We start from the raw sequence: 23,689 nt of genomic DNA, 5'->3' as shown, positions 1-23,689 counted from the left end.
CGTGGGGAGGGAGTGAGGACGACAGCATCGTCTCCTGGCAGATAACGATAGGGACAGAGGGCACTGAATCACTCATGGCAGGACAGCATGCGGAGACAAGGCTGCGGATTCATGATGGTGTGCCGTGGTGCGAGGTTGTGACTGCGAGCGGAGCGCAGTTGTCCTCATCCAGACGTGTGGTGCATGGACTTGTAGCGAAAGTGAGGCCTTGCTGGACGGACTGCGCATCGTGGGCGAACCTAAGCAGGGAGTGGAGTGCCTGGCCGCCGCTCGGGGCTCGCATCTTACCGGCCACTGGTGAAGCGTGGTGAAGCTGGGCGTCTCCGCTTATGGTTAAGTTGTGGGCCTTTTAAGCACCAATCGCCAGGCACTGCTGCACCCACTGTACTGTGTGCAAGGTGTCGAGGGTGTCTATCGAGCATCTTCAAGTCTTCAATTATCTCCTTTCCAACCATGGTCATTAGATCACCACAGCCTGAAATGTGTGGCCCGGAGTTCCCCGAGTCCTGTCGTCGCCCTTTCCACTCCTTACGCTTTAAGAACCTCTCTCCAAGTGACAGATACAGCACCGCTTCACAAAGGCCCGCCCCCAGTCCGTGCCAATCCCAGACAGACAATCGCAAATCCTAGTGATAGTCTGCCGTTAATCTCACAAAACTCATTCTTCCGAAGGGACGCCAGGCTGAAATGGCTCGATACACTCCCAAACAAGTGTCGTTGATCATGAAGGGGCAGCCAGAAAACCCCCGCTTCCGACATGCAGATCAGCCCAATCCAAGGATTCCTATTCAATGCTCCCAACCGTTCTTCACTTGCCAAATATTCTGTCACTGTTCTCGACCAGCCACATCACCGCGTCGTTCTTCATCTTGGTGTCGCTAAGCTCGCGATTGACGCTCTCAGGCCGCATGATCGTCGGCGCAAACACCACGGCAATGTTCATGCTCGTCATGAGGTTCTCTTTCTCTTGCAACACCACCCGTGCAAGATGTCCGATCAGATATTCCAAAGTTTCGTAGTGAACTCTAGGTAAGTCGCCCAGAGCCCGTTGCATGGCCTCAACTCTTGATCCTCTGTCTTCAATGGACGTTGTATCGAGCAGCTTATCATACACATCGTACGTGATGAGTGGAGTCGGGAGTCGCCGGAAATACTGCTTCAGTCCAGAAGTAACCGCGTGAATATCCAGGTCCGGGTCAGATATGTCGAAGTCTTTCGTGGGATTCTCAAACCAGTCTTTGACTTGTTGTACTTGCGAATTGCCACCAGACTTGCGATAGATGCCTTCGACATCCATGCCTATGATTTGTTAGCCATGCCGGTCCACATGGCGATCTTCCGTATACTTACCGCGTGACTCCACCTCTTCGACGCACCGCTTCACAATCGCAGGAACGGTGGTCTTCTCAAATTCGGCGCGTTGCTCAAGTTCAGAGCCAAACAACTCTGTCTCTTGGGTTAGCAGGCGCACGACGACGGAAGCGCGAGGAGACTTACGTGCACCAGCGTCAGCCAGCAAAGACGGTGTACTGGCGTTGGCTTGTTGCGCATAGAGCCCATTCTGTCTTGGGGCTGTCTTCTGGCTGCTGAAGAAGCCGAAACCACCCTGCTTGAGTGGCTCCGGATTGTTCTTTGGCAAGTTCGAGTACTCCTGACCAAGCGTAGCTGTCGCGCCATAGGCTCCTGTCTCGGCAAACTGCAGGTCTCTACTATAGCTCTGCTGCGTCGAGGAGAAAGCACCTTTCAGGCCTTTCGTGACCCCTTTGGCGACCTTCTGACCCTTTCTCCAGTCGAACTTCTTAGGCCTGATGTTTACCATTTGAGGCCCTTGTATGACAGTCACCGGCTCAGCCTCGCCTTGTAAGGTAGTTGCCGAATCGATGGTGGTCAAGTCAGTCGACACGTTGCGCAAGGTGTCCCTCGAGTCGAAAGACAACTGCGACTTCTCCTTGTGATGAGAGTAGATTCCCAACCCGTTCATGGTCGACTTCTGCTGTTCTTGGGCACCTGAATTGGCCTTGTACAACCCTTGTATTTGGTGGACCAGCTGGTTGTTGAGCTCGGCCAACTGGGCGTTTTTGGAAGATAATTGTTCAAACTCCATGAAACTCTTGTCCTTCATCTGAGTCAGGTTGGCAATCTCATCCACCAGATCATTTCGCTTCTGGATGGATGCTTCGATCTGAGGCGCGAATGACGTCCTCAACTTCTCGAGCGCCTCAGCGAAGTCGCGAAGTACTGTGTTACTCATCTTCCCCAAATCAAAAGGCTCGCCGCTGTGTTTCGCAGCAGCCAGATGCTCGGTCAGCACCTCCAGTTCTCTGATCACAATTTCTTTTTGTGTATCGAGCACCACCATCGTGGATCTCTTCTCTTTTAGTTCGACATTCACCTGCTTGAAATCGGCCGAGTCGAGCTGTATCTCGAGCTCGGCTATCCGCTTCTCCCGCTCAACTGTCTTCTGCCGCTCTCGTCGAAGCTCATTCTTGAACCAAGCAAGTTCGTCGCGATGTTCCGGAGATGCACTGCTGGGACTACTAATTTCCTGTGCAATAGATGGTCCTGGAAGAGCAGGCGAGCGAGGCCACCGGTCTTTCGAGAGTCGTCCAGTCCTGTCACTGTAGCTGCGGCCGTGGCGGACAGAGTTCGAAACCCTTCGAAGAAACGATTCGGCAGGACTTGGTTCTTCACCAGACATTATCCGCGCCATGTCCTCGTCCATACTGAAATCTCCGCCGGCAGAATATCTGGGAAGGCCAGGGGATTTCGAGCCTTCCAAATATCGTTGGTTTTCGGATTGAAGCGTGCTGAAGGATTCATTTCGCACCCTCGAGTGATCGGCGGGTGGCATAGGGGGAATCCGTGGGTCGATGAAAGACTCATTGGCCTTGCCAGCGCTACCGGCACTATGAAAGTCTTGTATCGTCGAGCTGTCTGCTGTATCGAATATGCTCTTGGAATTTGGAGAACCGATGGGACCAGAGATAACTTTTCCACCATTTGCCTTTGCTAAGTTGAACGGCGCTTTCGGCGTGGTGGAAGCACCATTCACAGGGACTCCGGTGGCAGAAGGGATATTGGCCGCCGCGCTCAATTCTTTTCTGGGTATTGTTTGGTTGCGCTTGGCACTGTCCAAAGAGTCACCTCGTTTGGGCAAGCTCTGCAGTATAGAAGCCGCAGGCAGGAGCGCGGGTTCGGGAGACACATTGGAGGCGCTGAAAGCTGGACTCGACTCGTTGGACATTCCAGGCGTCGAGTAGCCGCGATCTGATGGCGAGCCGACGTCCGGGACAGACAAGGGCTTGAGGGCGGAGGCGAACTGCTCGATAGGGTCCGCCAACACGTCGGCCCGTGGAGTAGATCGCTCTGAGCGCGCACTCGACGTCGAGGTCGAGAATTTTTTGGTTTTCGGCGCTGCCTCGAGCCTGAACTTGTCATTCTGTTGCACCTCGTTGGTGCGCCCAATTTGCGACAGCCGAGGTGACTTTTCTGACTTCTGGTTGTCCAAAGACTCGGCGGGCACGTAGGGCGGAGCAGCCGCAGAACCAGATCGGCTCAGATTTCCGCTCCTGCGACCTTGTTCGAGTACCTCTCTCGAAGGCAGACGACCTTTCTCTTGATAGGCGATGTGAGGACTCGATGTGTTCGACTTGGTGAGAGGCGCTTGAGCGACCGGGGTTGTGGACTTGCTTGTGAAATAGTCTGTGGGTGTCCCATCGACAGATTTCTGTTTGACCGGGTGTGAAGAGCCGGGCGTCTGGACGGCAGGCTGGGGTGTAGGGTCAAAGGCGAGAGGTATCAGGAATTCTTCACCACCACCGCCTAACAGGTCTGACCGCTGCGACATCATCGAATGTCTGTTATTACGGAAGGTCGTGGAGGGTAACGTGAGCATGTCTACAATAGGTCAGATTAGAAGACGAGTTTCGGGCAACGGGGATCGGGTGCTTACCGCTCGCAGCATTCTGATCCGAGGTGGATGGCCTCGAGTCTGGGTCTGCTTGCAATTCACTGATTGTCTTACCCACTGAAGGCACACCGGCTGTAGGCGTCTCGCCATAGACTTCAAGGAAAGGAGACGACTGGTTTTCCGGAATATAGGCGGTGCTCCTGGCCTCTGGAGGCGGAATTGCGGGCAAAGCTTTGTCTTGCACGTTGTTACCCGATTTGGTGCGACTGCTTTTAGCAGACCTCTTCCGTCTCCTAGCCATCAGAGCTTCGTGGCAGTCCATGCAGAAAATGCCCTGCGACGTCCGCGCATATCGCAGGTTTTCAATCTTCCTCTTGCAGTTGCGGCACTTGAAACAGTTGGCACAGAAGGCCTGATCACCGGTCAATATGGCAAGATCCTCAATCTTGTTTCCGCAGTTGCTGCAGCTGTAGGTGCAGTTGTTACATATCAGCGAGCCGTCTCCGAGGAGAAGGAGGTTGGCGTTGGAGTCGAGGAGGGTGCTACACGTATTGCAGCGGAAACAGTTGATGTGCCATCTATTGCCAGCTGTAACCCATCAGTGTTCATGTTGAGTCGAGAGGAAATGGAATGGAAGACCCTACCTAGCTCAAACGCCTTGCCTTCCTCAAGTATCTCCAAGGGGGATTGTCAGCATCGGTCTGCACTATGTGGTAGGGAAAGGCTCACCTGTCCACAACCTTTGCAAGGATAGGCGGATTCGTCTGGCTCCATGGGAGAGTCGGGGAAGGCTAGAGGAGATTCCATCGCAGTGGCCATTATATCCCTCTAGCTCACGGCGTGTGGCACTATGTCCACATGCGGTCGGAGTATGTGCAAACGGAATCCAACGCCGTTTGTTGCCACTATTTGTAGCGACTGCATCAATTATCCCACTTTTGAAGACTATGGCCGCGAAGTCGTGTACATCGCACAGCTGAAGGACAATGATTGCTCTGATCGATCGTCGATTGTCGTGTGCTGGCTGGCCTGCAGCTGAAACACTGAATCGGGACAAAATCTAGCTGCCGATTGATGCTGCGCTGATTTGGTGTAGTTGCGCTGTGGACTGCGTGTCGCGAGTCGGCCACAGCAGAATGGAGCCGGACGATATCGTTCTATGGTTGTCTTTTAGTTGTCGTACGGGAGTCGGAGGAGGAAATGAACGTGATCAAGTTTTCGAGAAAGGATCGTGGTTGTCAGCTCGTGCTTAAATGGCCGGACTAGGGTGTGGTTGCGCAGACGCTCGGGCTTGGTGACGCTTCACGTCAGGTCAAACGCTCGAGGGAAAGTCATTTGAGAGCCAGAGGATGACACTGCAGTGCGCAGCGGGTGATTAGGGCGGTTATGGAGGACAAAGGCGCATGGAAGGATTGATTGTTGCTGTCAGCCTGCTGTTGTGGAAAGAGCGATAAGCGGCGGGTGGTGGTGGTGGTGGTGGTTGAGATGTTGCTATTCGTGCTCAACTCTGCTGAGACGGTGTCTTCGAGATGAGGAAAGGCTCACTTCGCAGTCAGGGTCTGGATAACTCCGTACGGTAGTCGATGATGCCTCACACGCCTCATCAGGAGAGACTAACGGTGCCTGTTTAGTTAAAGCTCGTCACGCCCGGGGCTCCGCCGTCGGGCCTAACAGAGGCAATCGAGCGAGTGAGGGCTCACATGGCCCAAGTGGGCTGCATCTCTCCAAGGGGCCCTCACTGCAGCTAAACTGTTGTCATTCTAGTTCCGCCCGATTGACTCGAACCATGGAGAAGCCAGCGACCGCCAGAGGGAGCATTTTCAGCCATCGCTCCAATGACTGAGCAGCCTGGCATGAACACAGCCAGAACCCGAATTCTATTCAGGGGTTTGATGCCAGATGCTGGACGCGATCCTCCTCTGATGGTTACCCACCTCGATTCATGCTCATGCGATGCGAATACGCCTCCCATCGAAGAAAACTTCTTTCTTGACACGATGGTCGACTACACGATAATAGAATAAGACACCCGCTCCGATAGGTAGTCTGCATAGTTGTCTGCATGATCTTTCCTTCTCTTACCAGTCTAAAAAGCCCAGCTCGCTCCCGTCATCTCCGAATTACGGTTCTGGCGGTGACAGGCCTCTTCTGGCCATCAGCTCGTGGCGCCGACGTCGCAGATTGCTGAAGGCCCCATGCAGAAATCTGCCGTGACGTTTCACTTGGCGTAGCCCCTGGCTTCAGCCTGGCCCTCAAGGCTCTTACCACACAGGGTGGTCTTTGTGTTTGGTGAGACTCGGAGCTTTTCCATGCAACGTGTACACAGTGAATGCCAGAAATCCATGTCATTATCAGAGGGGGCTGTCGGCGCACCACCAAGAGCGCGGCGCCAAGGTCCCCCATACGGGCCAAGGTGCCTAGAGGACACCATAGCGGCACAGTACGGAGTAGTTTAACCATGAGAGCCAAATGCGCCGATGGGATCGAGCAGCATTCAAGTACTGTAGCGCTCATGGAACAACAAGAAAGACAGAGCGGAACGAGCATCAAACTCAGCTACCAGATTGTGACAGCTCCTTGACCCTGATCGGTGCTTCTTAGACGTGACCCGCCATTTTCGTGTTTAGTTCCGGGAGGGCTGTGAAGGATGTCGCAACGCAGTTTTGCACGTGTGCCTGGCTAGGTTTCTTTCCCTGTATCTCCGTGGAAGGGAGGAGCCTGGGCCAAATTCGCGTTCGCGGCAGTATATAATGTGGGCTTGAAGGGTCAACACAGGCGGGACGGCAAGAGGGAACATGGGTCATTTTGAAAGCTTTCTATTCATTGCATTATCACAGCCCATCTATCCCGAACGCCATTTCATACAGTAATGTCATGAAGACTGGGGTCCTTTCCAATGCCAACCATGGTCTCGTCACACGTTAGCGACGACATTCTTCATGATGCTAATGATACAATACAACGGCCCTGTGGACGGAACGCTCCCCAGTAACAATGTGCCCACTCACGGCGATCCAGCGATATCAACATAATAATGAATCAAGTTCTTGTCCGACTCCTTTTTGAAGTAGTTGTAGAATCTTTTTTCTGGCTTGACGACGGCATGAAGACTGATGCAGAAGTTCATGACGCCGCGTTTAATGATAGAGTTGTATGTGGCGAGAAGGTATGTTGCGTACCCGGCCAGGCGGTCTTCTTGGATCTCGTAGAGGGACTCGCCGCTTTGCTCGAGCCGGTAGAGCAGCTGGTTGATGATCTTCAAGCCGAAGTCCATAACAATAGGGAGTCTGTTGGCGAAACGAGGCTTTTCAGGGCCAAAGTCGGAAGCCAGAGACTGAAGGCTGTTGAAAAATATAGTGTCGGTCGACGTGGGGGTAACAATAGGATCATTTGATGCAATGATGCGCTCGACTGTCTGAAGAATATCGAGGACGGCGTCGATTGTAGGAAGAAGGGTATTGCAGCGGTTGCAGAGGTAAAGTGCTCCCTCGTCGACAGCTGTCAGAACAGACTCATAACTGGAGCTGAAGTTGCATCTGGCAATGAGTAGTGCAGACAAGGTCATGCCAGGCTGTGGCTCGGGCCACTGGGGATATTGGTCTTGCAGGTGCATCAAGCAGACGAGCATCGTGTGTGTATGATATGCAGGGTGATTGTAGTTGGTGAGTCGCTTGTCTCTGGATTCCGCGATCATGTCCAGATTGGCCACGTTGGTGATGAGAAGTTCAAACAGTTCATTGAACTGTGCTTGCTTGGTGATTAAAACACCAGGATTTTCTTCGAGCAACTTCTTAAGTCTGCGCCAGCCAAGAGCGTCGAGACTCTTGCGGCGCAGAGACTCGATAGCCATCGCCAGAGTCTTCTTCTCGGACGCGAGACGGTCGTGCTCCGGCGAGCGCCGTGGCGACCGCTTCTTCTTTGATCGGATTGCCATTACGTTCTCTTTGCCCTCAGACTTGAGGCTCTCCCAGCTGGAGGTTGGGAGGCTGTCTGCGGCCAACTTGTTTGATTTGATGGTGTCCCAGCTAGAGCCGGGTAGGGGTTCGGGGGCGCTTTTGATCCCGATATCTTTGGCAACAGCGGCGGCTGGTGGTCCCACTCTGCCACGGGACTCAGGCCGTTGGACATTGGCATTGCTAGAGGAGGCCATGGGTGTGGCAACGATACGTCTCCTGACTGGCGCGGACAGCAGGCCACTCGGCTTTTTGCCGTCGTCGACTTCGATGCTGCCAAACAGCTTGAAGTCTGCTGACTTGAGTGAACTGAGTTCATCGCTGGGATTATGAGGTTTTTGTGGTTTCTGGACCTCTTGAGATTGAGCCATACGTTCTTTGTTCTGAGCTTTGATGCTGGCAAGAGCAGACTTTGGTCTGGGGGCGACAGCAGGTTTGGCAGCACTAGCAGTGGCTTTGTCTGGGTTGTGTGGATCAGCCTGCAGAGCCTTTTGTGCGTGAGAATTGAGGCCGCCCATGATCATGCGAGCACCCGAGACATCGTATTTGTGGTATGTCCAGAATACGGCGCGGCTATTCTCCCGGACTTTGACTTGTCCGTCAGTGAGCCCCTGAAAGATGGCAGTACCAGCAAGACCACCATCTCTGTCACGGTCCATTTGAGCGCGATACGTCTGTAGAAGGATGTTGAGCCATTCTGGAGCATAAGTGCGGGGAGGAACGCGGCTGTCTTTGAATGCGGCGCAGACATGGTAGAAGAGGCGTGAGCTGTAGCCAGCATGTTTGCAGAGGTTGACAATCACATCATTGGCGTTTTTCTGATTGACGGTCTTGGTAGAGCCGCAGACAGTAATGAGGCTTGGAAGGAGAAGGTCGAGGTGGGGCTGGAGGTGACTTTCCAGGTTCTTCACAATGTTTGAGAGGGCTCGACAGGCTTGACCAGACAGCGTGGTACGCTCAGAGCCGGCAGTCTGAGAAGATGCTGTTAGCCAGTGAAGAGAACATCTTCTGAAAGGTTGAAGTACTCACAGTCAGGATGTGGGGCAAGACAGCTTTGACCTTCTGGATAAGATCGTTTGGAAGGGCGCTGTTCTCCTTGCGTTTCTCAAAGTAATCAGAGAGTTCGGCGAGCAAATCTGCACTGCTATCAGCTTCGAGAAGTTTCAGCTATCGCGCTTTAGAGGCTCACCTTGACGTTTCTTCCAGCTTTCCTCGGTTTCTGGAAGAGTGTACTCGTATTGCAATAAATTGAGCACATCTTGGTAGGTTTTGCCGAGCATTCTGGCTCTGGCGCCTGCAACGGCGAAGTAGATGGCCTTGCCAGCAACTGGGAGAGCTGCGTCGATTTTCTTGAAGGTGTTTTCAACGGTCCTGGTAGTTGTAATACCGACTGTTCACGCGCCTATCAGTAAATTGAACGCGGACGCAGAATGGAACAGCAGATTAGAAGGCATACGGTTGCGAAAGAACGCCATGTCGGCGAGTCGCTTGTAAGACACCCATAATGTCTTTTACAAGGGATATGTGGGAGATGAAAAGCAGTGACGTGTTTGCAACAGTGAGAAGAGTCGATTGATGAGACACAGCGGATTCGATGTGCTTGATTGTGCAAAGTTGCGCAGAAACAGGTTCTGCGAGATGGAATCTGGAGTTGAGTGTGGGAAGGAAGGAAACAAGAGCAGAGGCGGCTTATGAAGACGAAAATTTTCGCTCACCTGATGACTCCGCTTGGACGCCTTTTGCGAACCACGGACCTTATGTGGAAGGTCTTCCGCTGTTGTTGTTGATGCGGTGCGTGGCTGGAGAATCCTCTATGTGGTGGGGAGGAGAGCACACTTGGTGTTGTGTTGTTGAGGGTCAGTGTTTTGATTGAGCGCAAGTCAGCCGGGTGTGGTGGAGCTGTCGCCAATCAGGACGCGACCTCGCGGTTATTGGCTGAACCACACGCAGTCGACGGTTACTTCACTGGAAAGCCCACCGCAGCCTGGCCGATCCTCATCAGTTTGCAGCACAAGGCTTAATTCAAATCCACCTGGAACCGTCTTGCAAAGCCTCGTTGACGGCAGGAGTCTGCCGACCAATCGAACGTCCCCTCTTTGATAGGTACCAAAGGCGTCACAGAACTCCAGCGTGTCCGTTGCCGACGGTTGTCGGGCTTGAAAACCCGCTGAGGCTCGCTCATCAGCAAACATGGCTCCCATCATACCTCCGCAGCTGCGTCACAAGCCAGTGTTACGGCTTCACATCGACGACGTCAGTCATCCGGCAGCACAAGTGGCCAGCAGCTCTCTGGACGGTGGTCTATACCTCGTTCGCGCCATTGAACACGTAGTCGCCTGGCTGTACCGGCCTTATGGCCCCGACGACATCCCACGAGTAAGATCGGTAACTGTAGTTCTACGCTCAATGAGCGGAGTGGCCTACACCACGGGCCTGCCGCTGGATGACCTGCACAAAGAAATCCATCTGTCCCTCGACTACGTCCAAGGTGTGCTTTCTAGGAATTCAGCCGGTCTACGGCATGAGCTGGCTGGAGTCATCACTCATGAGATGGTGCATTGCTTTCAAGGCAACTGCCAAGGGACAGCACCAGGCGGTCTAGTCGAAGGTATTGCCGACTTTGTTCGACTGAAAGCGGGCCTGTCGCCGCCCCATTGGAACCGGGCACCCGAGAACAGAGGGCACAAGTGGGACGAGGGCTATCAGAAGACAGCGTAAGGATTCCTCGCTACCGGTAGTGACTTAAACAGGTCTGAATCTAGATGCTAACGGCGTAGCAGCTGGTTCCTCGAGTGGCTCGAAGAGAAGCGAGGGACAGGGACTGTCAGTTACATGAACGAAATGATGAGAAGGCACAGATATCATGAGGACAAGTTCTGGAAGGGTATCTTTGGCCTATCTGTGGACGACCTTTGGAGCCAGTACAAAGAGAGCTGGGAGAAGCCCAAGCAAGACGTTGAAGGTTCAGTTGAGAAGAGCTCAAGCAGTATGGTGTCAGACTCAGAGTTACTGCAGATGCAGGGAGAGGAAAAACAGGTGGCCGTACAGGGAGACAAGAAGGCGAAAGAGTTTGTGGGCTAGACGGAAAAAGGCAATCATCCTCAGCGCATCTTCAGGACTCAACAATGCATGGACTCCGTTAGCAATGGGACCTTTAAGAAAGCAGCAGGCGTGGCATGGTATGTAACAACATGGAACAAGCGCAGAAGTCAGCTAAGACTTGGTCACTGTACTTAAGCGCGGTGCATTCACAGAAGAAAGACCCCTCTGAGATTGCGAGTCATCCAAACTGCCTTTATGCGTGGCTTATGCGGTGGAAATGAAGGCCCAAGCGGCTCTGTGAGACACAGTGACTATCCTACAGCCTTTCGAGGAGTTAGCGATGGTCTGAACCAGAGGCGTAGTCGAGGTCAGCAGAAGGATAGGAAGTCAGTAAAAAATTAGAGTGTTGTTGCGTAGTTTTGTTCTTCATTGAACGAAGTACTCGGGGTTAAAAATTGATCATCATACAAGAAATCTCTTTGAGGTAGTGAAGGAAAGGTCGGGCTTACAGATTGATGTCTGAGGAAGCGTACCGCTGGTCACAGTCGGCAGGTGGTATGATCGGTGTGATAGGCATCTCATGTCATTACAGCTATGTCGTCTGTCTACCGATTTAGCTGGCAAGGCCTCGAAATCCTGATGCGCGATTGCATGTTCAACATTGCACTTAGTCGAAGAGACCACCGAAGCCTGGCACATGTCAGCGACCTTTGTATCTATGGGGTAGGAATCGAACTTACCCTCATCCTCGGACTCTTCCTTCTCCTCTTCCTTTTCCTCTTCCTTGGCTGCCGCAGGGGCGGCCTCCTCTGTCGTAGCCGCAGCCGCCGCAGGAGCAGCAGCAGCATAGGCGTCAGGATTGGCAATACGATCCTTGAGCTCATGGATTGCTTCCCACTCGTAGTCGATCGGGATAGCAGCAGAGATGACCTTCTTGTAGCCATTGATCAAGCTGTGGATGATCGAGGGCAGGGTAGGATAGTTGGCGGCAAGTGAGATGGTGGTGATGGTCGCGATAGCCGAGGTGAGTGCCTTCAGCAACTGGCTTTCCTCAATATCCAACACGTCTGGCGAGAACGAGTTGCCCTCCTCGTACACTTGTTGCACCTTCATGCCGTAGGTAAAAGGAGAGATGTTCAACATGTTGAGCAGGGTAGCTTCGGAAGCCCCGACCTTCGCGCCAGCCTCGACCAACTTGAGATCTGTGGTAATTTCGATGGTACCACGGGCGATCTTGGTAGGGACACCGAGGGCCTGGAAGAAGGAGGTCTTGCCGGGTTCCATGCCAGTGTTTCCAGCTGGAACGTAGACATCGGCAGGTGCAACAGCACCAGCGCGCGCAGGAGCGGCAACCCGGTTCGAAAGAATTTTGTCGCGAGTGGCCTTCAGGTCTCCATTTGTGAAGATGAAGCCAACATTGCCTGCCAAGGTCAGATTATTATGGTCTTCTCTTTCCCTCTTCTAGCTATGCGAACCTTTGACATGAGGCAGGAGACGTTCGTACTCGGGGCTTTCGGCGATAAAACCCTTGAGCGCTCTTCGAACCATGGTGTTCTTTCCCATCAGCACGACTGCTTCGCCTCGCAGGTTACTGCGGATCTCGTGCATCTGCTGGGACGAGACATTGTCGACGCTGACCTGGTGGAACTGTTAATGCGCCGCTTCTGCAACAACTCGGCTAAGGTACGTACGATGAAGATTGACTTGTACTCATCGAGCAAGCCCTTGAGCTTGTCAAAGTAGATAGCTTTGGTGCCTGATTTGCCCCCCATGACTTCTTAGGGTTGAAGTTAGGATATTTAAGGGCAAACTGTAAGATGGATGGGTTGGAAGTGTTCGATGCGTGCACTTCTAAAGTTCAAACTCTCGAGAGCCAAATCTGTAATGTGCGAGCTTCGCAGCTTACCTAAGGCGTCTCTTGGCGGTTACGGTGGAGCACTTCGGGGGTTCGTGGCTGTGATACTTCGGGGCTTGGAGCACCTCTCATAATTACGTGACATTGTTTCCTTGACGATCCCAACAGGTCTGGTGGGTTCCTGATAGTACTAAACCTGACAAGGAGCATGAAAGGGATCCTGAAGGCTGTCCCAGGTGCATGAGATTGCTGAGGTTCTGTTCTGTACCAACACCTTTTGGATGTCCCTGAAATGGTGGCTGCTCCATTTCAAACGCTGTGCTGCGTCCAGCCGGTGGAAGACCGACAACCTTTCCTCCTGGCAGCCTCCGGGCCATTGATCTCTACGTTCGATCTCAAAGATGGTTCATTACTGGGTCAGTGGCCGCCCTCCCAGAAGAAGCAGAACCAGAATGACACCACAGCCAATGGTGACACCAGTCGGCCAGCGAAGCGACAGAAGCTCGATGGAGACGCCCTTGTAGAGCTCCCGCGAGAGGAGTCCGAGGAATCAATCGAGATCATCTCGGAGAGAAAGAAGGGTGAGCGGCGGAAACCCAAGGTAGAACATACTACGCTACCGAACGTCTCTCATATCGTTGTCACCAGCAACGGAAAGACGGTTATTAGTGTCACGAGCGAGGACAAATCAGTCACAGTATTGGATGTACAGTTAGGAGGAATCTTGGATCTGAAAAGCCGGAGGTGAGTCGCGTCCACTCTTGCAAGGTCTTACGCTGAGGCGATACAGGTCGATGCCAAAACGGATATGTTCAGTCGTCCTGACACCAGATGAGAAAAACATCCTGGTTGGGGACAAGTTTGGAGACGTCTATTTGCTGCCACTTCATCCTACAGACGACTGGACTCCGCCAGCTCCCAGAGACGATCACCAACGAAGACCTTTCTCTCCTTCCGCTACAGAGTTAACCGTGCATACAAAGGGTAACCTCGAAGCACTGAAGCAGCAGCGACTACAAAAGGCACCTCAATCCAAGAGAGTAGGCCCTCAGTTCGAACACAAATTGCTGTTAGGTCACGTCTCTTTGTTGACAGACGTTGCCATTACTGAAATCCCCATCGGCCTCAAGACTCGCCAGTACATCCTAACAGCAGATCGAGACGAACACATTCGAGTCTCCCGAGGAGTTAGGCAAGCGCACATCATCGAGAACTATTGTCTAGGTCATCATGAATTTGTGAGCAAACTGTGTATCGTGCCATGGAACCCGGAACTACTTGTGGCGGGCAGCGGCGAACCTTCTCTGAAGGTGTATCGCTGGCAGACTGGGCAATTGCTTGACGAAGAGCTATTCAAGGGTGATGTCAAACAAGACATCGTCAGGTGTCTCGGTTTGGAGCAGGGAGAGCGATCCCTAGATCACCTAGTCGTGTCCAATATCTGGCCGATCCACCACACTGTCTCGGGACACTCACCGAGGTCTACGCGACCTCCACATTTGCTCCTCGCCGCTCTCGAAGGGTAAGTGCTACTCCAGGCTCGTGACATATCCATCCTCACCATGAGCTACAGTGTCCCGATCGTGTTGAGTTATAGCCTTACTGATGAGGGTCGGTTGAAGCACCACCAGACTCTGACAGTAGGAGGCAATGTGCTCGATATTGGTGTGGGCCCAGCACTCTGGGAAATTGTCGTCAGTATTGATATCATCCACAAGCCCGGGTCGATGAAAATCCTTCACCCTGAAGAAGTACCGAAAACAGATTACTTTGAGACGTTCGCATTGTTCTCGAACCTGCCCAATGACACAAGCGTCGAAGGCAGCCAGGCGGTATTGTCGCCGGAGGCAGAGTTGCGGTGGGAGCGGTCGAGTCTGGCAATGCTATTAAACGATACAGCTTCAACTGTCGAGAAAGGCAATCTTCCATCGGAGACACCACAGAACGACAAGGACAATATCAACTTTAGCCCGGCCGGGGAGATATTGTACGGGCTTGAAAACCTGAGGAAGAAGAGAGGGCAGGCAGCCGTGGAAGCCGAGCAAGAAGAAATGGGCGAGGAGGAGGTTGTTCCACCGGAGGCATAGGCAATAATGTCCGATGGTCAGCCTTGGTCGAGGGCAGGGAGAGATCTCCACTCGCATTAAGCCGGCCTCCACTACGAAGAGATGCAAATCTTCACCCTACATATTAGTACTCGTACAACCTATTCGTGCCTACCATATGTAAGTGCCGAGCCAGATGACATAAAAACCGACACACTTTCGTGGTCAGACCAGATTAACCACGAGCGTATGAGGCGTAGAGTAGGCTTATCTAATTGTATATATCAGCTAGCACCCAAAATTCTGAGTGGTCACGAAGAGTAATCTTGGTCTTTACTTGCCATTATTTAGGTATGCCAGTGTTTTTGTCACCCGGCTCGGTGCACGGCCCCGTCCAGCTCGAAGACTGTCCTATGCAAGGCTGAGTCACCGGCTAAAATTCGGGTCAATCAAATTGCCCCCCATTGAGCCCCTCCGAAGCTGATTTGACACTGACCATCTCATTCCGATTGCTGTGCTGATGACCTTGTCTGCCCCCTAGAGAGAAGGTCTGCTTCAAGCGAGACTCCAACATGCCCAAAGACTTTGCGCCCTTGAAGAATGATCGACTTCTTCGCGCCGCACGAGGTCGGTTTAGCACGCAACACCACACAGAACAATCGTCACTAAAAGTATTTTTCAGGCGAGAAGGTCGATCGACCACCAATATGGGTGATGCGACAAGGTACGCCGTAGCGGTCAGTGCCTCGCCTCCGCTCCCCTGCCGTGTGCTCAACCCCAGACTAACAACCTCAAAAGCCGGCCGTTACCTCCCTGAATACCACAAGGCGAAAGGCACGCACAACTTTTTCGAATGCTGTCGATCTCCCGAGATCGCGTCGACATTGACCCTCCAGCCCATCGACCGCTACGATGGTCTTATCGACGCAGCGATCATATTTTCCGACATTCTCGTGATTCCACAAGCCATGGGTATGGAGGTGCAAATGATTGACGGCGTTGGACCCAGATTTCCGAACCCTCTGAGGAGCCCCCAAGACGGACAGTACCAGGAACTTGTCAAGAGAAAGGTCGACGTAGAGAAGGAGTTGGACTACGTCTACAAAGCTATCACGCTGACGCGGGACAAGCTGGCGGGCAGGGTGCCCTTGTTTGGCTTCTGCGGCGCACCCTGGACACTGCTCTGCTACATGGTCGAAGGCGGCGGGACGAAGTTGTTCAAGGAGGCAAAGACGTGGGTGTACAAGCATGGCGAGGAGAGTAAAGTGCTCCTGCAGAAGATGGCGGAAATCTGCGTGGAATACCTCGCCTTGCAGGTTGCCGCGGGCGCGCAGATCGTGCAAGTGTTTGACTCATGGGCCGGGGAATTGTCGCCGGCGAGCTTCAAAGAGTTCTCTCTCCCGTCGTTACGATATATCTCGGAACATCTGCCCAAGCGGCTACGCGAGATGGGGGAGGACGTGGTTCCGATGGTAGTGTTCGCCAAGGGCGCATGGTACGCGTTGGACGAACTGTGCGACTCGGGCTACGACGTGGTTGGGCTCGACTGGCTGCACGATCCGGCAGAGGCCGTCAGGATAGCAAAGGGTCGCGTGACTCTCCAGGGGAACGCCGACCCGGGCGTCCTCTACGGCACGCATGAGGCGATCACCCACGTCGCGGAGAACATGGTGCGAGGCTTCGAGGGCGGGAAGCAACGATGGATCGTCAACCTCGGACACGGGATTACGCCCGGTGTGAATCCGGATGACCTGAAGTTCTTCTTTGAGGAAGTCCACCGATGTACAGCCTGACAGGGAACCCCATGCAGCGAAAGGGCCAGGTGCTTTGAGGGGCATAATGTGTCTAGTTACTCCTCGCCGATGTCCTCGTTCCTGCATCGAAATGAGTTAGCCTTTACCTCTCCAATACAAAGACCAAAAGTGCTGCATGTTTGCTTCTCCAATAGAAAGACTGGAGGCCACGCATTTCATGATGACCACAAATGAACGGGTCCCGTGCATGCCGAAAAAGAAATACGTAGACGATGACGCGAAAAGAAATCAAACTCAAGCTCATTCACTCACCACACACGAGGCTTCTCCCGAATAAACCTCCCCATCAACTCGACACACTCCTGACTCTCCAAGACGACGACCTCGACGCCCCGTTCCTTGAGGTACTTCTCACCCCCCACGAAGTTCTTGTTCTCCCCAATCACCACCCTCGCGACCTTGTAGAGGATGCACGCGCCCGTGCACATGTCGCATGGCGAGAGGGTCGTGTACATGGTTGCACCCGCGTAGGCGGTCGCGGGGAGCCGGCCCGAGTTTTCGAGAGCGGAGATTTCGGCCTCATCGACATGTTAGAGACGCGGACAAAGGCGAGGGCGCACGCGCACAAGACATGTATGACCGCCTCATTGACTCGGGGACCTAGGCGGTGATATGCTGTTCGTCCGCCTCGTTCCGCTGAGGATGGCAGGGAAGAGGGAAGAGTGAAGCAAGCAAGCGAGAAGGTGCGGTGGATCGCTGGATCGGCTCGGTACAGTGATGGATGGTGGAATTATGGTAGGGTCCCTTCGATAGTACTCACATGTAGAGTGGCGCTCCCCTTCTGGACACGCATATTATGACCACGGCCGAGGATGTTGCCGTCCTTGGACACGAGACATGCCCCTATGATTCGTTAGCGGCGAGGGGCAACGATGATGTTCGAGCCACCACATGACATGACATTATATGATAGCCCGGGCATGGCTCGTCGACTTGGATAGAGGACAGAAGGGGCAGTCACTGTGTGTGTGATATTGAGTACGTACCAATGGAAACGCCCCCCTCTGCGAAGCCCTGCTTTGCTTCCTCGACGGCCGCGAGGAAGCCGGGGTCGGTTTCGGACATTGGATGGGAAGGAGAGGAGAAGTGGTGAAGCTACTTTACTGTGGCATGTAGTAGAGTAGAGGTAAGAGGTCTGTACTGTGTATTTGTGCTCTGTAGTAGGTAAGTAAGTAGGTAAGTAGGTAGGACTGGGTTGAGAAAATGAAGCTGATGGGGAAGCTGTATACTACGTAGAAAAGATACTGTATGTGGGAGGAGTTTTTGGGCTCCGAAGTCCGCGGGGATATGCAGCCTTGTGGGCGAAGTGTTCGCACTACTCCGAGGCGATATACACACATACGGCCTGAATACTGTGCCGAGTACTAACTACGAGTAGATGGGACCACAGCTGTGCTTTATAGTGGTGAGTTAGGATGGAATGCGGCTTTCCTTTCTCACGACTCTGTATTCGGCGAGGGTAGTTAACAACAAGAATGGTCGCTTGGTCCAGACTATCATGTCAACCCGGAAGCTTGTTATATGAACATGCCAGACGAGGTTGACATCTTCGCCACTCAACCCTGCAGGAAATCACCGGCAGCTTTTCTCCAGCTCATCAGGACCTTCAACTCCTCTCCACCATAGCCGCCCTCGATATCATCCTTGATGTCAAACGCCCCTTCTGGCATGATGGCAAAGGCGCGTCCATGAATCGCCTCGTCGACCACACATGTCGCGACCGCCTCGGCGCACGTCTCCTTCTTCGCGAACGTGATAGCCGGCAGGGATCCGCCCAACTCCTGCATGAGCTTGAGGAGCGGCTCCGTCATAGGCGTCTTGATAGCCCATGGTGCTATCAAATTGACTCGAACGGGGGGAGTAAAGTCCGCATTCGCGCGGCGTCGCAGGGCACGGAACAGACCTCTCGTCCCAAATTTCGAGGTCGTGTAGGCAATATTGTGGTCGTCATCGAGGTACCCGGCCAGCGAGGAGACGAATGTCAGCGCCTTTGTCCGTGGAGGTGAGGAGGCTGGGGTCTGAGGCTCGAGGCGAAAATAGTGCAACGCGAGTGTCGCGGAATAGTAGGAGCCCCTCAGGTTGATGTCGAGTGTTCGGAGAGACGGGGGTGCAGGGTCAATGTCCAGCGATACATCTTTGATGGCCTTCTGTTGGTCGATGAGGTTCTCCAGCGGATCGATGGCGGCAAAGGTTGCGACCGCGTCGAGGCTCTTGGTCGGCGAGAACTCGACCGCCGCCTTGAATGCGGCCACTTGGCTTGTCCAGTCGCTGACGTCGCAGTGGACGTACTGGACGTGGTGGCCTTCCTTGGCGAGGTCGTCGAGCGGAGGCTGGACATCTGCAACGGTCACGCAGGCACCGTTCGAGGCGAGGAGCCGCGCTGTCTCGAGTCCCAGGCCAGACGCGCCGCCAGTGACCAGGACGGACCTGTCCTTGAGGCCTGCGAAATCGCCTGGAGCGAGAAGGCTAGTCATGGTACGGGCAGTGTTTTGAGGTTAGAGTGATAAATGATGGGCGTTGGGGCGTCCCTGCTCGTTCGAGATAATGGTACCTACCATGTTCACTCAGCTGGAGCGCTCGTTAATTATATAGTCCTCCAAACTCAGATCGACGATGGGTCTCCGTTCAGCTCGTGGCGCTAACAGAGTTGCAATACCTCTAAGGCGAAGAAATGTAGGTACACTAGGGAGCTGAAAGACATTCTGAACTTCTGGTGAACGTTTGAGTACCACGATTTCCCTTGGCACCTCTGACCTTGCTCAAATGGGAGAAACTGTACGAGGAAGCTTTGACGTATCGACCTGCAACAGGCTGAGCCATGTTGTATCTACGCTCCCACTAAGCACCAGCTGAAAGCTTAGCGCGCCATGCACGAAACGAGTGACTTTGGACTGGACACCTACGAGGTATCTATTCTACCGTGACTGGCGGGCCGGTACATACCCGATGACCGAGGCCCCTGCTGGGGGGAACCGGCACTGGCGCTAAACGACGTGCACCTACTGTGTACAACAACCCTCAACGACCACAACGTTCTTGACCGTTCTCGGCATGCTCATGCCGGTGGCCTTACGGTACGACTTAGTGTGCCAGTACCTCTGCTGACCCCTCGCCCTCTAGTCCAAGGACATCTTCCTCCCCTGACCAGCGCTTGGTGGCTCCAGGAAAGCAGGAGCCCGCAGGAGGAGCGTGCGTTGTGACGGAGCTGCAAGGCCATCCATCAACCGCACGCAAGCCTCTCGCCCCTTGACCAACAGACGGATTGGCATACCAGCTGAGAACTTCCCGTCCAGCAACAACAAACCTCAGCTTCGACACCATGTAACGCTGCGGCCCAGTGAAATGAACGAATCTTTTCGCGATTACTGGTGAAGCGGAACGACGACTTTGGCACTCACTCGCATACTCCTCCAGACAGTAAATTACAGGGTTGTACCGACCTCAAATGCAGGTTCGATAACCTCGTCCTCACACCCCCGTGCCGCGAAATCACATTTCCCCATGAAATTAGTGTGGATTTTTGATCACTGACGATACTTTTCATTTCTAAATAATACAATCTACTGACCAACTTACTGGTCCGAGAAAAGCCGAAGTATGAGTCTACACATACCATGGAGGCCGTAAACTGTTCTTCTTTCGGTGTCCCTGCAGGGCAGTATCGTTTCTAAATCTTCCGTATTTGCCTACCTTGAAGTGTGCTCACATACGTGTACGTGTCTGGCATCTGGTGCTCGTTCACTCCGCGCGTTGACTCGCCTCATCTGAAACGGGGTGGTTAGTACCCTGACTGAGACGGGCTTACCCCTGAGAGACCCTCGCGTCATCATCCCAGTAGGACATCGAAACCGTCGTCCAGGGAATGATTAAACATGGAGACATGCCTTCCGGACCAGGATCCCGTGCTGTAGGTATCGGCGTTCTCATCGTAATCCTCGCTGTCGCTCCCACTCTCACTCTCACTGTCAGTCTCACTCTCGCTGGGCCACTCATAGTTGTCCGGATCGGAATCGTAAGAGTACGGATTTCCTGGCGCATGACCTGGAGATGAGGCTGACGAGCTAGAAGTGGAGCTAGAGGCCGATGAAGGCGCGGTATGAAAAGAGGTCGACGTAGAGGCCGAGGTTGACTCCGACTCTGTCTGCGATGAGGTGGTAGTCTCAGTGCGATTCAGTGGCGACGTGGCAGCCTCGGCCTGGGGGTACGCCGTTACAGATCGGGCGACCTCGACGCGAGTTGTAGTAGTGACCGTGCTCGTGGTGGTGATGGTTGTGGCGGTACTCACACCTCTACCCGTGATAGCTGAGATGACATTGGTTCTGGTCCGAGCAGTTGAGGTGGACACGTTGAGACGGGCTACCTCTGGAGACGACAATGCCGCAGGTGTCGAGATGATGGTGATCAGACGTGGAACACTCCATGCGACGTCTTGTGGGTACCGCTGTGCAGGAGGGACCGGAGAGGTGGAAGGACCGTCGCTGGAAGACCCAGGCAAGTTCACCAAGAAGTGTACGCGGGAGGCGTCAGGCGCAGAGACCAAGAACCGGACACGGCGTGGAAGGGTATCGGAGTCGGGATCAGGCGATGCCAGATTGGAACTTGCAACAGATTGACTCGGTGAGCTTCCAGAGACTTGAGGCTGAGAATCGATCGCGGCCTGACCAGCACTGCACTGTTTGCGGACGTCGTGGTGCAGAGAGGCGTTTTGGGATACAAATGCAACGTGCACATATCCTTGTCGCATAGGCACTCATAGCTAGGTGAGCGAAGGATGGGCCATCCGCGGGCTTGCCGGTAATGGGATAGGGTATCCATGATGTCCGACCAAGCGCTGAGGGTCGGAACCACGATATTGCCGGTCTCGGGATCGCACTTCCAGGTTGCTCTGAACCGAAGATTGTAGAAGACCCAGCAACCGCCACGCTTGGCAAAGTCGTAGCTGAATGTGGGGAGAAGTCGAGCTGCGTTCTCGTCCGTCTCCATCACGTACGGAAGCGCAGGGAAATGCCATTTGGATCGAGTTGCCTGGGTTAGCCCGATGGTGTTGTGCCAGATCATTCTCCGCTGGGGCTCACTGTAGGACCGAACATTCAGCTGCAACAGCCAGTCAGTGAACGCCTCGTAGAAGGATTGCCCATGAGCGGACTGCCAGGGTTGCAGATTTCGATCGCATTCACGGTTAGCCATGGTCGATGTCGAACTGCCGGAGCTCGACGAGGGACAAGACTGGGGATTGAGGTCAAGAAATCGGACGCGAGCCATCAAGTGGCGGGGAATGCAGGTCCGCCGAAGAGCAATGGTCACGAATACAAGAGTGGACTGGTGGCAGTTGACTTGTTGGATTGTGCTTGCTTGCGCTCCGGCCAGATGGTGGGTCTTCGTAGGTGATGGAGGGAGGATCGACAACAGTAGGAAATCCAGGGGTATAGATACTTGCTCGAGGCTTTAGAGGGATCGAGGACCGGAAGTCAGCAGTCCGGTCAAAGGCAGTTCTTTGTGATTCTTGCTGAAAAGAACAATTTGAATCTTTGACTGCCTTGACAATGAGAGATCCGGAGCAGAAAGGACTTTGTGACGGACAAAGCAGAAGATCTGGGGGCCACTGCACTGTCATGTCGACAAAGAGTGGCTCCCTGGAAGAAGGAAATAACAACACAGAGCAATGGCACGGCGCAGCCAAGATACGGCGGTAGGTAGAGATGGTGAAGGCCCTTTGCCATCAGCAACGCGATGCCGTCGGCTGCCGGCGCTTATCACAATTTCGACCGACCCTTCGACTTTTCTGTTTCATTGTCAGCGCGGAACGAGAACAGCACAGGTTAACGGTGTCACCCACCAAGCAGCAACCTGTTCTTCTCAGCGAACCTCTGCTTCGGGGCATCCTCAACAAATCTTTCTGCGAGCGCTTCAGCAGCATCGTAAACCGCAAGCATCCTGTCTCTCCTCAACGGTAGGTTTTGCAGCCTCTTTGCCTCCATCATTGACTTTCCGTCATTCACGCTCAACTGCTCCTCTAAGAACTCCACCACTTTGTCGTGAAATCCCTGAGTGGGAAAGATCCTATTGATTAATCCCCATTGCTCGAGCTCCTGGACGGTCAACTTGCGGCCGAACATGAGGAAGTCGTTGGCGCGATGTGCGCCGAGCGAGTGGTAGAAGTTGGTGGCGGAGCCGAACTCGGGAACAAGGCCCAAGGCGCTGAACGGCACTTGAAGGTAGCCAGTATCCGCGGCGAGAACAATATCCGCGACACCTGGGAACCAGGCCGCGCCCCCGCCGACAGCCGGTCCGTTGAGCGCCAGGACGAGGACTTTCTTGTGGTCGATCATTGACCGGAGGAGCTCGATAGCTTGTGGAAGATCAGTCAGCGATGAGTCGAGATGGTGGTGGCAAGAATGGAGGTACGAGTACCTACCGGTACTGATGCTATCCATGAAGTCGATCTTTTTAGCGGCTGGACTGAAATGTTCGACCTCCTTTTTGCCCGCAGTCGCTGTCAATCGCAGATCGATTAGCATAAAAGCCATTCATCAAAACGAGGGACGATTAGAAGCAGAATGAAGAAGGACAGGCCGCCCATGACCTGTCCTAAGAACTATTCTCAGGTACAAAGCCACAGCCAACTCCATCGGGATTGCCACCACTCCCACTTCAAGAGAGGGAAACTCCAACTCGACCTACCCTTGACATCTGCGCCCGAGGAGAAGAACCTGCCCTCGCCCGTGATGACCGTGAAAACGGTATCGGGGTGTTCGTTGAGTTCTCGGAGTGCCGTCACGACTTCAATAAGCAGGTTTCCCCCAAATGCATTGAGAGACTTGGGCCGGTTGAGCTGGTCGCGAAGTCAGAGACACGGCCCTGGCACTCATAGCCGCTGTAGTAATTTAGTGGTGACGTGCCTTGATGATCCCAATCTTTCCTTTGACCTCGTAGATGATGTCTCCATATTTGTACTTGCTTGGGCTCGCCATGTTGAGGCGGGTCCAAGGTGCCCTTCGCTCTGAGTAGTTTCCACACTGAGAGGCCGAGACGATGAGCGCGGTCTCAGTTTCCCAGCCGACCCGTCGATT

At 53.7% G+C, this 23,689-nt stretch overlaps 10 protein-coding genes across 10 annotated transcripts; 3 read left to right on the top strand and 7 right to left on the bottom strand.

Moving 5' to 3' along the window:
• Positions 1–808: 808 nt before the first annotated feature.
• Positions 809–4,717, bottom strand: A1O7_09905 (uncharacterized protein; the record flags this gene model as incomplete). The annotated part of the gene is made up of 6 exons (XM_007763889.1): positions 809–1,299; positions 1,351–1,446; positions 1,498–3,897; positions 3,953–4,498; positions 4,555–4,585; positions 4,640–4,717. 6 exons carry the CDS (start codon positions 4,715–4,717, stop codon positions 809–811), a joined length of 3,642 nt encoding a protein of 1,213 aa, XP_007762079.1.
• A 2,197-nt stretch (positions 4,718–6,914) lies between these two features.
• Positions 6,915–9,143, bottom strand: A1O7_09904 (uncharacterized protein; the record flags this gene model as incomplete). The annotated part of the gene is made up of 3 exons (XM_007763888.1): positions 6,915–8,834; positions 8,893–8,999; positions 9,053–9,143. The coding sequence occupies 3 exons, from the start codon at positions 9,141–9,143 to the stop codon at positions 6,915–6,917; spliced, it is 2,118 nt and encodes a 705-aa protein (XP_007762078.1).
• A 910-nt stretch (positions 9,144–10,053) lies between these two features.
• A1O7_09903 (uncharacterized protein) lies at positions 10,054–10,944 on the top strand (the record flags this gene model as incomplete). Its single annotated transcript, XM_007763887.1, has 2 exons — positions 10,054–10,577; positions 10,644–10,944. The coding sequence occupies 2 exons, from the start codon at positions 10,054–10,056 to the stop codon at positions 10,942–10,944; spliced, it is 825 nt and encodes a 274-aa protein (XP_007762077.1).
• A 628-nt stretch (positions 10,945–11,572) lies between these two features.
• On the bottom strand, positions 11,573–12,677 carry A1O7_09902 (60S acidic ribosomal protein P0; the record flags this gene model as incomplete). The annotated part of the gene is made up of 4 exons (XM_007763886.1): positions 11,573–11,595; positions 11,646–12,326; positions 12,381–12,543; positions 12,597–12,677. The coding sequence occupies 4 exons, from the start codon at positions 12,675–12,677 to the stop codon at positions 11,573–11,575; spliced, it is 948 nt and encodes a 315-aa protein (XP_007762076.1).
• Positions 12,678–13,052: 375 nt separating this feature from the next.
• A1O7_09901 (uncharacterized protein) lies at positions 13,053–14,847 on the top strand (the record flags this gene model as incomplete). Its single annotated transcript, XM_007763885.1, has 3 exons — positions 13,053–13,504; positions 13,551–14,282; positions 14,334–14,847. 3 exons carry the CDS (start codon positions 13,053–13,055, stop codon positions 14,845–14,847), a joined length of 1,698 nt encoding a protein of 565 aa, XP_007762075.1.
• A 530-nt stretch (positions 14,848–15,377) lies between these two features.
• A1O7_09900 (uroporphyrinogen decarboxylase) lies at positions 15,378–16,598 on the top strand (the record flags this gene model as incomplete). The annotated part of the gene is made up of 3 exons (XM_007763884.1): positions 15,378–15,432; positions 15,488–15,529; positions 15,604–16,598. The coding sequence occupies 3 exons, from the start codon at positions 15,378–15,380 to the stop codon at positions 16,596–16,598; spliced, it is 1,092 nt and encodes a 363-aa protein (XP_007762074.1).
• Positions 16,599–16,867: 269 nt separating this feature from the next.
• Positions 16,868–17,074, bottom strand: A1O7_09899 (cytosine deaminase; the record flags this gene model as incomplete). Its single annotated transcript, XM_007763883.1, has 1 exon — positions 16,868–17,074. One exon carries the CDS (start codon positions 17,072–17,074, stop codon positions 16,868–16,870), a length of 207 nt encoding a protein of 68 aa, XP_007762073.1.
• A 1,101-nt stretch (positions 17,075–18,175) lies between these two features.
• On the bottom strand, positions 18,176–19,093 carry A1O7_09898 (uncharacterized protein; the record flags this gene model as incomplete). Its single annotated transcript, XM_007763882.1, has 1 exon — positions 18,176–19,093. One exon carries the CDS (start codon positions 19,091–19,093, stop codon positions 18,176–18,178), a length of 918 nt encoding a protein of 305 aa, XP_007762072.1.
• Positions 19,094–21,116: 2,023 nt separating this feature from the next.
• Positions 21,117–21,806, bottom strand: A1O7_09897 (uncharacterized protein; the record flags this gene model as incomplete). Its single annotated transcript, XM_007763881.1, has 1 exon — positions 21,117–21,806. One exon carries the CDS (start codon positions 21,804–21,806, stop codon positions 21,117–21,119), a length of 690 nt encoding a protein of 229 aa, XP_007762071.1.
• A 641-nt stretch (positions 21,807–22,447) lies between these two features.
• On the bottom strand, positions 22,448–23,590 carry A1O7_09896 (uncharacterized protein; the record flags this gene model as incomplete). The annotated part of the gene is made up of 4 exons (XM_007763880.1): positions 22,448–22,968; positions 23,035–23,112; positions 23,301–23,451; positions 23,546–23,590. The coding sequence occupies 4 exons, from the start codon at positions 23,588–23,590 to the stop codon at positions 22,448–22,450; spliced, it is 795 nt and encodes a 264-aa protein (XP_007762070.1).
• Positions 23,591–23,689: the final 99 nt, after the last annotated feature.

The sequence above is a fragment of the Cladophialophora yegresii genome (assembly GCF_000585515.1).
Source record: "Cladophialophora yegresii CBS 114405 chromosome Unknown aczIN-supercont1.7, whole genome shotgun sequence".
Taxonomy (NCBI): Eukaryota; Fungi; Ascomycota; class Eurotiomycetes; order Chaetothyriales; family Herpotrichiellaceae; genus Cladophialophora; species Cladophialophora yegresii.
The sequence above is the reverse complement of the archived record's forward strand: the minus strand, read 5'-3'. Positions and strand labels throughout refer to the sequence as shown.